We start from the raw sequence: 13,181 nt of genomic DNA on the forward strand, positions 1-13,181 counted from the left end.
AGGCCTGCAACCTGCGGGTTCAAACGGCAGCAGCGAGAGGTGCATCTATACTGCTACAGATGATGATCGCCATCGACAGATTCTGCCACCGTCAGTGGTCGCGAACTGGAACTACACCATAAGATAAAAAGGAACAGAGGAGTGTAGTGATGTGACAACACGCTAGAAGCGTAATTTGGGACCGAAAATAACTAATAGCATTGTCCTCATTATACCTTGATGCTGTTGCCGTGACAATACCTAGCGCTTTTATTACGCGCAAATGGTCCTGAGGTTTACCCGGAGTACGCTTCTGAAATATGTCTCAAACGTGGAACACTCCTTTCAATGCCCTGAAACGATAATTAAAAGGTAGCCTCCGGATGATCACGGACGCCAGGAAACATGAACATGCAGAGAATTCTGTCCGACCCGCCCAGGTCCAGCGAGCTTAACGCCGCCATGTCCAGCTCGTCCAACTGGAAGCTGAAGATGTCTCCGTTCTCATGGATACGCACCGCCTTGGTCGACTTGGGAATAGCAGTGATGTCCTGCTGGGCCAGGAAGCGCAGCAGGACCTGCGCTGCTGTCCGCTTGTGCTTTTGTGCCACCAGGCGCACCACCGGGTTGTTCAGCAGGTCCGGTAGCTCCACGGTCGCACTGCGACACTCCACTCCCAACTCTTCCATCAAAAATTGGAATCCCATGGCTGGAGGATCCCGAGCCAAAGTCTTCAAGACGGCACCCGCAATGCACTTTGGCCACAAAACCCTGGATCAGAGTACTCAAGACCATCTCATTCTGACAACACCCGTCATCTCGTTAGCTGGTCACTTCTGCTGCGTTGCTAAGTGGTGCCACCTATAGTTACAACAGGGAATGGACAGTTTCCCAAAATCATTTAAATGCGTCTCGATATCTGGGTCAGAATATATATATATATATATATATATATATATATATATATATATATATACCAGCACTAGACCACATGCATTTCGTTAACAGTTTTCGCTGCTTCAATGCATGCAGTTATTGTAATTTGCATGAACAGATTGTAACTTTCATAGGTCACATAGACGAGTGATACCTCGAACACTGTATTCCGTGCCCAACACAATGGTTCGCAATAAAATGAGCACTAGCGAAACAATAGCACGAGTCAACCACGCAGACATCTTACAATGGGACAAAGTCACTCTACATAGATAAAACGAAGAAGAGCCCCACCGTTTCAGAGGGACAGCGTCACAAAGGATACTTCATGCCCTGAAACGGCGCCTAGAAGGGAGCTTCCGGATGATCGCTGACGCCAGGAAACACGGACATGCGGAAGGTTCTACCCGGCTCGCCCTGGTCCAGCGAACTCAGCGCCGCCATGTCCAGCTCGTCAAGCTGGAAGCTGAAGATGTCTCCGTTCTCACGGATCCGCGTCGCCTTGGTCGACTTGGGGATGACAATGATGTCCTGCTGGGCCAGGAAGCGCAGCAGAACCTGCGCTGCTGTCCGCTTGTGCTTCTCCGCTACCAGGCGCACCACCGGGTTATTCAGCAGGTCCGGTAGCTCCACGGTCGCGCCGCGGCTCTCGTACAGCACCTTGCGGCCGGGGGAGCCCAGCGGAGCGTACGCTGTGATGGCAATGTTGTGCTTCTTGCACGCCTCGCGCAGTGCGCGCTGCTGGAAATAGACGTGACATTCCACCTGGTGCACAGCGGGAGGTATCTCAGCATTGGAGACTATCTTCAGAACTTGCTTGGCGTTGAAGTTGGATACGCCGATCGATTTTGCCAGGCCAAGTTTCACCATCTTTTCCATTTCCTTCCACACGGCGATCAGGTCAGTCGAACAATCTATCAGCAGTTTCCCATCCTGCGAGGGAAAGACGTCCGTCTCACTTCTCTCCACACACCCAAACGGCGTATGGACAAGGTACAGATCGACGTAGTCGAGACCCAGCAGTTTTCAGCGACTTCTTTAGGTACTTCTCCACCTTGCCTTCCTGCATGGCGATCATGGGCAGCTTGGTGACCACGAAGAGATCCCTCCTGGTCATCCTGCGTGTTTTGAGGGCGGCTCGGATTCCCTCTCCGACGCCGTCCTCGTTCAGGTAGTTGTAAGCGGTGTCGATGTGCCGGTAGCCGGCTAGCAGGGCGGCCTCCACGGCGGCGGCCACCTCCTGGCTCGGAGCCTGCCAGCAGCCCAGCCCCAGCAGCGGCATCCGCTGTCCTCCCGAGAGCGTCACCGAAGTGTTCATGGTGCGTGGCGGTGCCTCCTCGGTTCGTGCCGGCTCACGTGCGACTGGGCCACCCGGGAACCGGTCGGTGCTTTTATCGTGGCGGACTCGCGTGGGCCGGCCGAGCCGCCCAGCTCTGCCCGGCACGGGAGGGGGGGGGGGGGGGGGATCCGGCCGGGTCGACCACCACCAGTGCCGACACCGCGACCTTTGCTTCGGTGCCCGCGACGAGCTCATGATGTTGCAAGCACACTGACATCCGCGAACGGCAGCCGAAGCGTGCTTGGTCCTGATAGATGCACACGAAGTCTACGGCAGGCCGGCTGCACGCATTTTATCAGGAACGACGCCGTTTGTTATTTACGCAACAGAAATCAAGATATGCTGCATTAGGCACAATTCTCATCTAATCGTTCACATTGTTCCCTTACATACGATCGACATATGGCGACATCAAGCATCTACACCGCCAACGGCTTGTGAAAATCACGACATTTGAGTGGCAATAAATTATGTGGGAAGAAAAACGCATCGGAAAAGAATAAACCAAAAGCATTTTGATTACTCAATTCATGTTCAGTTCATTATTTATTGCATAGTTTTGTGTGCAGTTCATGCAGTGCGCTGCACTCTAAAGGAACAGCTAGAAATACAGAAAGTAGTGACTAAGATATCCATCCTATTTTGTATTGATTGAATCACACCAGTAAGCCCTCCTGCTAATGGAGGCGCAAGATGCCTGAGGTACACGAGACCACCAGCCGGCAAATGCAACGCGCCAAGCAATTCAAATCGCAGCTTATCTGAGTGACGACACAGTTCACCACTCGCGAAGTGCACGATTCGCCTATGCTTTTATCCCAGCTGCTTGCATATTACTTTTGGACGCAAAAAGCAGAAAATGTGTAGGGCATACAATGTCGAGGAACCTAAATTGGATCGCATGCTGCAAACAATACGAAGGTTTATGATGCAATGACGCCACCTTATGTGATATGACCCCACACACGTACATTTTATCAACTTTTACCGCACCGAAGTAACCAACGAATAATAACTGAGATCCACCATCTAGTCAAAGCGCTGTCGCATTCTGCTACTGCACGTAAAGGCACCGCAAAACTGCACTTCGCACCCACCGGCCTGCCTCGTTCCGCCAATGTCCAAAGCCAGAAAAGCACACGGTGTACAGCGGCCGTGATTGGTGCAACGAGCCTAACCCATGACCACATAGCAATTCCGACACGCTCACGCACCATGACTGGCAAAAATAAGGCACTAGACTCAATTCAAAAGCTAGCAACCGCACGCAGCACATCCGCAGAACAGAAGACGCCCGTCACCATGACGGCGCGAGACTTGGTCCGCTCTCCCGGCTGAGCGAGCAAGTCACTTATGTACACAGACCATCCGACAGCAATGGCGCAGCCAGTGGAGAGGAGAGGGGGTCTCATGGGCTTTTGGTCCCCCCCCCCCTCCCCACTCCCATCCGCAGATTCGGAACCTGGTGATCAGGAAAGCTGTCTTGGTTTTCAATCTCAGACGCGGCCACGGACAGCAATATGAAGAGCCCAACAATCGTACTTTGGTAACAAGGGGAGCGGACCGCTGAGAGACTATGTGCGGTAAGCAGCTGAAGCAATTGTTCAAGGCACCATGGCAGTCCAACAGTTATAGCTGATACATCATTGATACGCTACGTACTGTACCTATCAACAGTTGTGGGGTCCGTTAATCTCTTTGCGGTGCGTAGGCATTGTCAATGGAACTGCGACTCGCTCTTAAAAATAGTCCTTACAATCACGAATCATGGTAATCCCCCCCCCCCCTGCGAATTCATATCCAAATTAATGTGCCTAGCACACACTGCTGTTTAGTTGCGTGAAATAATGGCACGGACCATAAACACTTGCCCTCGCAGAGTCATCCCATGTCTCAATATGCAATAAGCATAGCATGCATGCACTGAATGATTTTACAAAAACTGCAGTTGTAGCTTTGCTTTCAGAGCACGTAGCTTGTCTTTGCGAGAGCGCAGCCCAGTAACGGTTAAATGCACGAGGAATGCGAATGCCTACACCTGCATTTGATCGCCGACCATTCACACGGAATAGTGGTTCAGTGTTTCACGTACTACGCGTCTATGGCTCAGGTGAAAGCCGACAATGAGAAGTGGTAAGCCGATGCCGGCAACGCTATACACCTCGCGTTTGTAATTGTCATCACGGCGTCTCAAAATCAGGGGCGTGGAGTCGTGCTCATTTAGAGGGACTTGAGTCCTCAACTCGGAGGTCCATGTTCGTGAACTCACATCCCTCTCCTCCCCCCCCCCCCTCCCCCGTTAAGACATCATGCTCATCAAGTCGCCAAATAGCGTGTGCAGCATGGAGGGAAATTTCATGGTTTGTTTTTTTCCTATTAATTCTTTGAACAATCTACAGAAGGAACGTCGATAACTACAGATACATCTATGAGGTATGTCCAGGCACACACTATCTTTCAACACACTAGGTTGGTTTTCAGCTAAACGGCCACCCGGCTAAACGGCTAGCCGTCTAGCCGCGGATCGATGAGCCAGCTGACCCACTAGTTGGCCGTGGGGAGGCTGGAAGCTGTTAAAAACACCTATGCACACATTCGAAAGGTGCCTGTGCCCATGCCAATTGTTCTAGCCTGGTGTGGTAGCATGAACACAACGTTTCGGCCAGTTAACCAGCCATCACCAGTTGTTACGGAGTAGTGAACTGGACGATGTTTGACTTTCAGACATGTACGCGTCACAACCTGAATTATCTCCTTGGCATTTCTGGGACTCAGTGCGTGCGTGCGTGCGTGCGTGCGTGCGTGCGTGCGTGCGTGCGTGCGTGCGTGCGTGCGTGCGTACGTGCGTGCGTGCGTGCGTGCGTGCGTGAGTGTGTGTGTGTGTGTGTGTGTGTAACATGTGCATGTGTATTGGCAATAGACTACATGGGTTTAACTCATAGTTCTGGCAACCGCAATTTATACAGCTTGTGTAGTCCGACAGAAAAAAGTTCGCAACTTTTCAGAGATCTCCATAGATGAGTGGTACGTGAAACACTGCATGTCGTGTCCTGTAAAATGGCAAAAGATACAATGCGGATCTTGCGAAATGGCATACCAGTTAACTGCGCAGACCTCTCAGCGATTCTTCTAGGAATGGCAATGTTCAACAGCTAAGCATATTGAAGCAAGCGTCACGATTAGTGAATAAGGCCCACTTGGAACTAACGGTATGCCTTTAAAAGGGAAGGGCTAGACGGCCTACCTAATCTGTTGACAGTCCCATGTTCCAAGCCCATGGGACTGATCGGCACAAATCTTTACCAATCGATAAGTTATAGTAAATAACCTACCCAATAAATGTCCTGTCCAGAACATGATCACCTTTGGTCTGGCCACAGGCCACCGAAAACGGCCAAAACCGTATGAACTTAGTTTGCAGACACCCTTATATCCCAAGCCTATGGGACAGATCGGCAACAAACGTTTACCAATCGATGTGCCATAGTCGATATCCTATTCATTCCAGAGCAAGATGACCTTGAGTCAGGTCAAAGGTCATCAAAAACACCCCAAAACCTACAACGCTGGCTGCAGACAACCTAACGCTCCAAGCCCATGACACCGATCAGCATAAAACCTTCATTAATCGATGCACCATGGCCGACATCCTATCCTGTCCAAAACGTGGTGATCTTGGGTTGGGTCAAATGTCACCAAAAACGCCCCAAACCACCTGAAACTAGTCTGCAGACAACCCCACGCTCCGAGTCTCTGGGACTGATCGACACCAAACCCTCACCAATCGATGCGCCCTAGTCGATGTACTATCGTTCCAGAACATGGTGACCTTGAGGCAGATCAAAGGTCAACAAAAATGGCCAGGCCCACCAAAATTGGCTTCAAGCAGCCCCAATGCCCCGAGCTTATGGCACCGGTCAGCACCAAACCTTCACCGAGCGACGCGCCATAGTCGTTATCCTATCCTTTCGAGAACATGTTCACCTTGAGTCAGGTTGAAGATCACAAAAAATGGCCCGCACCACCACAATTGCTGCAGACAACCTCCTGCTCCAAGCATATGACACCCATATACATTAAACCTTCACCAATCGACGCGCCATTATCGACAGGTTATCGATTTTGGCACATTGATTGGTAAGGGTTTGTTGCCAAACTGTCCCAAAGGCCCAGAGCATGGAGTTGTCTGCAAATTAATTTCGGGTGGGTTTGGCCATTTTCGGTGACCTTTTACGAGACCTAAGGTTACCATTTTATGGACAGGATTGGATGCCGGCTACGGCGCATCAATTTATAAAGTTTGCATACTGATCTGTCCCATAGGCTCGGGGCATGGTGTTGTCTGCGGCCATTTTCGTGGTTTTGGGCATTTTTGGTGCGTTTTGACCTGACTCAAGGTCACCATGTTCTGAAAGGGATAGGACAGTGACTATGGTGCATCGACTGTTGAAGATATTAAGCTGATCGCTTCCATAGGTTCGGAACATGGCGCTATCTGTAACCGTATTTTCCGTTTTTATATTTTGTGACTTTTGACCTGACACAAGCTCACCATGTTCTAGAACGGATAGGATATCGACTAAGTGGCATCGAATGGTGAAGGTCTGGCATCGATCGGTTCTATAGGCTCGGAGCCTGGGGCTATCAACAGGTTTGCTCGGCCATTTAGTCCCTCATTTTAACCTGCGCCCGGCCGGAGGGGAGCTGACTTCCCCTGAGATCTCCAACTTCCAGACTTCGTATGCGGAAAACAAAGATATCGTTTTGAACGCATCATCAAATCTGAAGAATGTACACCAATTTTTACCTTAGGTCAAATGTAAAGTCACCCCAGGCCATGACAGGCTAAAAACGGTCGTTCCGACCGATGCAATTACAACCCAACCTACGTTAACACGTCGTGACGGATACCAAGGGCGCGGAAATACACCTTACTAATGTAGAGTCCATTCCGACCATTTCTATTCCCCACGTGGATCAGGTCAGATCAGGTCACCATTTAAAATCGCTACACCAGCAGCCTACAAGAACGATGCTTTTCTTCACGATGTGCTTCAGACTAAGTTTATTTTATGGGATGCATCTCTGGAAAAAGGAATTCCAAACACAAAAATACCATTTAAGGGTAACCTAAAGTTCATCTGAGGTCAACTCATGTCAAATTCATAAACCATCCAAACGAAAAATTTGAAGTGCTCACCGGGTCCATGTGACCAGTAGAATGTTTTCATGCGGTCAGAAATACTGTATTGTACATATACAGGTACTTAAGATCACATAGGTGTTGTCTTCATTACACACAGCTCTCTCGACGTTTGGAGACGCATTTATGCCGAATTGAGAACAAGTGCGCTGGTACATGAAAATAGACGTCATCAGCTTCACAGACACGATAAAGAGGTGGTTGCACGCGTCACACTCATTCATCTAGCCTCTCCGCTACTGGTAACAAAGGTCAATAACATTGGATGGCTTTATGTGACCTTTAATTTCCCCATATGATCTACTATGACCTCATTATGCATTAGAATAATAGCAAATAAGGATTCCATTCGAGGATTCGAATTCCGCATCCAAAAATACCCGAAAATTGTCTGCTTTCGGCTCAGCGTGTGTTTTGCAAAAGGTACCAATATAGATAGGTAATGACCTGGGCCAAGGTTATGTGCTGTGTGGTCATATGATAGCTGTGCATGTAAGTTAGCACTCTTTTCATATCCACACATCGAAAATACACAACAATACGTACAACTTACCTTAAACACGAAAATAATTGCAAAAATTTACCTGACTTCAGGTCACTGACCTAGCAATTTCGGAACAATCTGCAATACACAAATTGTAGGCACTATCATATTATACTACTAAAAGTTTGAACAATGACAAATGAACCACAAAACTGTGCTCGAAGTTTTTTAGAGGTTGACCTCTTTGACCTGGCCTAGGTAACTGATCGTGGCATACCAAAACAAAGCTTCGCAGAAAGGATGCCAAATTGATGGATAAACAGGTATTGATAATTTTGTGTTGCTGCGGTCGTTCACGTTTTGTCTGTACTCGAAAAACCGCACGGGGTTTTAGTCGACTTCCCCGGCCGGGCGTGGGTTTAAGCGCAAGACTGCACTACAAGACAACAAAATGCCACCATTTCGTGAATATGTACCGTAATACGTCACGGTATGATTATGTGATGGAAAGGTTGTGTAAAAGTCGCTGCCAGATCAGCCGTGGGAGAATTACCACGGAAGCGGAAAGCCTGACTCGCTTGGAGTATTTTAACTCGACAAGAGGTGGCTTGTTAATGGATGCGTGTAAAATAAACGAGTTTTGTTTTGTGTGTCTGTTGGAAACCTTTTTCGTGGTTTTATTGCGCACTTCTCCATGATAGTATGCTTTTTAACTTGCATTTGCATTTTCGGTTACGATATTATTCCATTTCAGTCATTCGATTTCCAGCCGCATTTCCGTCACAGTGGTGGTGATGTGGTTTTTAAGGGCGCGTCGGCATCAGGGCATTTCCGTCACAACTAACAGAACTGCCCAAATGTGTATTTGAACTATGTATCACAAAAGCGCCGTCCACGTTCGAAACTCGCATTTGAAGCGTCCAACTGGTCGCAAACCAACTGCCGTCCGTTGATGCAATGATGTGTACTGACGTACTTCAGACATTATTAAGTGAATGGTCATATTTTTCAGTATGCTGAACACAATATCATAAATGAGAAGGCGGAATTCGTGTCACGTTTCTATAACGTCATAATCTCTGGGTAAATTCAAATTGCGCAGCGCTAAATAGGGTACACAAGTTCGCGGGCGCCTAGATCAGAAAGAAGAAAATTTATTAAAAAGTATAACAGTGGACTGCAGGGGATCATTTTGAAAATTGCTATCTCGACCACAGCCCCATACAAATGTGGAACAGTTCATTTAAAGGAAGCATGCCACCTCGTCTGTGCTTTTAACCTTTTCTTGGATCAGGCGTGTCCGACTTGATCCGTGGTGCCAGATCTGCTGATATCTTTGACTACAGTAGCCACTCCGGCGAGAGAAACCTCACTGAGCTCCTTTTGCATCACTAAAAAAATATTGCATTTCATTCGCTTTGCTTTCCCAACATGTGTGTTCTGCAATGTTTCCAATACACTGATTCGTCAAAAGGCTTGTGTTGTCATGGTTAGTTGGGATTTTCGGGCACGCCAACAACAGTGGTCATTAGGCTCCCACCACCAAGTTTTTACCCAACTAGCAAACCTGTTTAAATGGCTTTCAAAAAGATCTGTTTAAGAAACGAAGCGAGCTGATTACATTCCCGAAAGCGCGAGTTGTCTCCTAGACTGTCATAGAGCGTCAGAAGCCATGTCTCTTAGACTGTCACAGAGCGTCAGAAGCCATGTCTCCTAGACTGTCACAGAGCGTCAGAAGCCATGTCTCCTAGACTGTCACAGAGCGTCAGAAGCCAGTCATCCCGTGCAAAGAGACATTGGCATTCTTCTACGAGACGCGCACGCGATATAATCACATGACGAACGGTGAGAACAGCACTACATCGATGGCGGAGAAGTTTATCGGCTCCCTCCCTCAGATAGCCGTGGGTTGCATACTTGTGACCGATATGTACTCCGCGGAGGAAAGCCTCTTATCGCATAACCTTGCGAGAACAAGATAACCACTGATCCAGCTGGGGTCTATTGCTCTGAGCTTACTACTATCTGCCCCATGCCTACAACACTGCAAAATGTTTGCATGATAAAGGCTACGAAAGCTTGGAGCTCCCTTTTTAGGGAAAACGGCATACAAACATGAGGCAATTACTACGCCAATTTAACGAAACGCTTTCCTACGTTTTTCATTTATGTCATGTGGCGTTTAGCACAGTGGCTCTTCTCGCAACATACTTTGGCTCTTGGACAAAGACGCATCACGTGGTTTATAGTTTCACGCTGGTTCAAGCTTCAACAAACGCAGTTCCCGCAAAATGGCCTTCACCGCCCGTTATCCCAAACATGAACCACTTGCTTACACTGGCGTCATTCATACCAGTGGGGGTGTCACTTTCAAGCCCACAGGCCCGCAACCTGCGGGTTCAAACGGCAGCAGCGAGAGGTGCATCTATTCTGTTGCAGCTGATGATCACCATCGACAGATGCTGCCACCGTCAATGGTCGCGAACTGGAACTACACCATAAGATAAAAAGGAACAGAGGAGTGTAGTGATGTGACAACACGTTAGAAGCGTAATTTGGGACCAAAAATAGCTAATAGCATTGTTTGCAATAACATTGGTGTTGCCGTGACACTACTTAACGCTTTTATTACGCGCAAATGGTCCTGAGGTTTACCCGGAGTACGCTTCTGAAATATGTCCCAAACGTGGAACACTCCTTTCAATGCCCTGAAACGACAATCAAAACGTAGCCTCCGGATTATCGCGGACGCCAGGAAGCATGAACATGCAGAAAGTTCTGTCCGACCCGCCCTGGTCCAGCGAGCTCAACGCCGCCACGTCCAGCTCGTCCAGCTGGAATCTGAAGATGTCTCCGTTCTCATGGATCCGCGCCGCCTTGGTCGACTTGGGAATAGCAATGATGTCCTGCTGGGCCAGGAAGCGCAGCAGGACCTGCGCTGCTGTCCGCTTGTGCTTCTGCGCCACCAGGCGCACCACCGGGTTGTTCAGCAGGTCCGGTAGCTCCACGGTCGCACTGCGACACTCCACTCCCAACTCTTCCATCAAAAATTGGAATCCCATGGCTGGAGAATCCCGAGCCAAAGTCTACAAGACGGCACCCGCCATGCACTTTGGCCACAAAACCCTGGATCAGAGTACCCAAGACCATCTCATTCTGACAACAACCGTCATCTCGTTAGCTAGTCACTTTTGCTGTGTTGATAACAGTGGTGCCACCTATAGTTACAACGGGAATGGACAGTTTCCCAAAATCATTTAAATGCGCCTCGATATCTGGGTAAATATATATATATATATATATATATATATATATATATATATATATATATATATATATCAGCACTAGACCATATGCGTTTCGGTAACAGTTTTCGCTGCTTCAATGCATGCAGTTACTGTGTTTTGCAGGAACAGATTGTAACTTTTCATAGGTCATGTAGACGAGTGATACCTCGAACACTGTATTCCGTGCCCAACACAATGGTTCGCAATAAAATGAGCTTTGGCGAAACCTTAGCATGAGTCAACCAACCGCGCAGACATCTTATAACGTGACAAAGTCACTCTACATAGATAAAACGAAGGAGAGCCCCACCGTTTCAGAGGGACAGCGCAAGGCCCCTAGAGATACTTCATGCCCTGAAACGGCGTCTAAAAGGGAGCTTCCGGATGATCGCTGACGCCAGGAAACATGTGCATGCGGAAGGTTCTACCCGGCTCGCCCTGGTCCAGCGAACTCAGCGCCGCCATGTCCAGCTCGTCAAGCTGGAAGCTGAAGATGTCTCCGTTCTCACGGATCCGCGTCGCCTTGGTCGACTTGGGGATGACAATGATGTCCTGCTGGGCCAGGAAGCGCAGCAGAACCTGCGCTGCTGTCCGCTTGTGCTTCTGCGCCACCAGGCAAACCACCGGGTTGTTCAGCAGGTCCGGTGGCTCCAAGGTCACACCGTGGCTCTCGTACAGCACCTTGCGGCCGGGGGAGCCCAACGGAGCGTACGCTGTGATGGCAATGTTGTGCTTCTCGCACGCCTCGCGCAGTGCACGCTGCTGGAAATAGACGTGACATTCCACCTGGTGCACAGCGGGAGGTATCTCAGCATTGGAGACTATCTTCAGAACTTGCTTGGCGTTGAAGTTGGATACGCCAATCGATTTTGTCAGGCCAAGTTTCACCATCTTTTCCATTTGCTTCCACACGGCGATCAGGTCAGTCGAACAATCTACCAGCAGTTTCCCATCCTGTGTGGGAAAGACGTCCCTCTCACTTCTCTCCACACACCCACACGGCGTATGGACAAGGTACAGATCGACGTAGTCAAGACCCAGTAGTTTCAGCGACCTCTTCAGGTACTTCTCCACCTTGCTGACCTGCATGGCGATCATGGGCAGCTTGGTGACCACGAAGAGGTCGCTCCTGGTCATCTTGCCCGACTTCAGGGCGGCCTGGATGCCCTCTCCGACGCCGTCCTCGTTCCGGTAGAAGTACGCGGTGTCGATGTGCCGGTAGCCGGCCAGCAGGGCGGTCTCCACAGCGTCCGCCACCTCCTGGCTCGACGCACGCGAGCAGCCCAGCCCCAACAGCGGCATCCGCTGCCCACTCGAGAGCGTCACCGACGTGTTCATTGGTGCGTGGCGGTGCCCTCCTCGGTCCGTGCCGGCCTAGGCGCGACTGAGCCGCCCGACAACCGGCCGGTGTTGTTTATCGCGGCGGACTTTGACCGACATCTGGGGGCCCGTGGAGTCACGCGTCATGCAGCAAGCGTAAGCCGCATGCTCTGGCTCACAAATTATACATCCCATGGTCTACAATAAGCATTATACGTGTAGGAATTCGAGTCGAAGGGAGTTAACAAAGTAACGTTTGTATTAAAGGGAATGATTCCCATTTTAAGATATTGCAGCAAACATTAGATGTCATGAAACAGGCTCACTTATAACTATGGTTATTGTTTTAAGTGGAAAGGACTCTCTGCTTAGTAACTATGCTCCCCACAGCGCCATGGTTTGATTATGTCATCGTACCTTGCGCAACATTAACTGAAAGCCCCTGGCAACCGTTATATTTGGAACTCGCGCTTTTAGAACGTTTCAATATCAACGCCACGACAATGATATTTCTTTGGTCTTGATCGCCGTGTGGCTGTGGAATGGCAGAGTACTTGAATGGCGTAATACTGAATGTTTTGAATGCCAGTGACCCTGAAATGCCATCCCCGGTATACCTTCCAATTTTCGCGG

The 13,181-nt window shown here is 49.3% G+C and overlaps 2 protein-coding genes across 2 annotated transcripts; both read right to left on the reverse strand.

The window, feature by feature from the left end:
• Positions 1–969: 969 nt before the first annotated feature.
• On the reverse strand, positions 970–2,291 carry LOC119102014 (1,5-anhydro-D-fructose reductase-like). The gene is given in 2 exon segments (XM_037225392.1): positions 970–1,935; positions 1,937–2,291. Coding segments are annotated over 2 exon segments (972 nt in total). The 5' UTR covers positions 2,234–2,291; the 3' UTR covers positions 970–1,260.
• Positions 2,292–11,594: 9,303 nt separating this feature from the next.
• Positions 11,595–12,566, reverse strand: LOC119102013 (1,5-anhydro-D-fructose reductase). Its single transcript, XM_037225391.1, has one exon. The coding sequence runs from the start codon at positions 12,564–12,566 to the stop codon at positions 11,595–11,597; it is 972 nt and encodes a 323-aa protein (XP_037081286.1).
• Positions 12,567–13,181: the final 615 nt, after the last annotated feature.

This window comes from Pollicipes pollicipes, unplaced genomic scaffold (assembly GCF_011947565.3).
Source record: "Pollicipes pollicipes isolate AB1234 unplaced genomic scaffold, Ppol_2.1 Scaffold_5294;HRSCAF=6254_pilon_pilon_pilon, whole genome shotgun sequence".
Classification (NCBI taxonomy): Eukaryota; Metazoa; Arthropoda; class Thecostraca; order Pollicipedomorpha; family Pollicipedidae; genus Pollicipes; species Pollicipes pollicipes.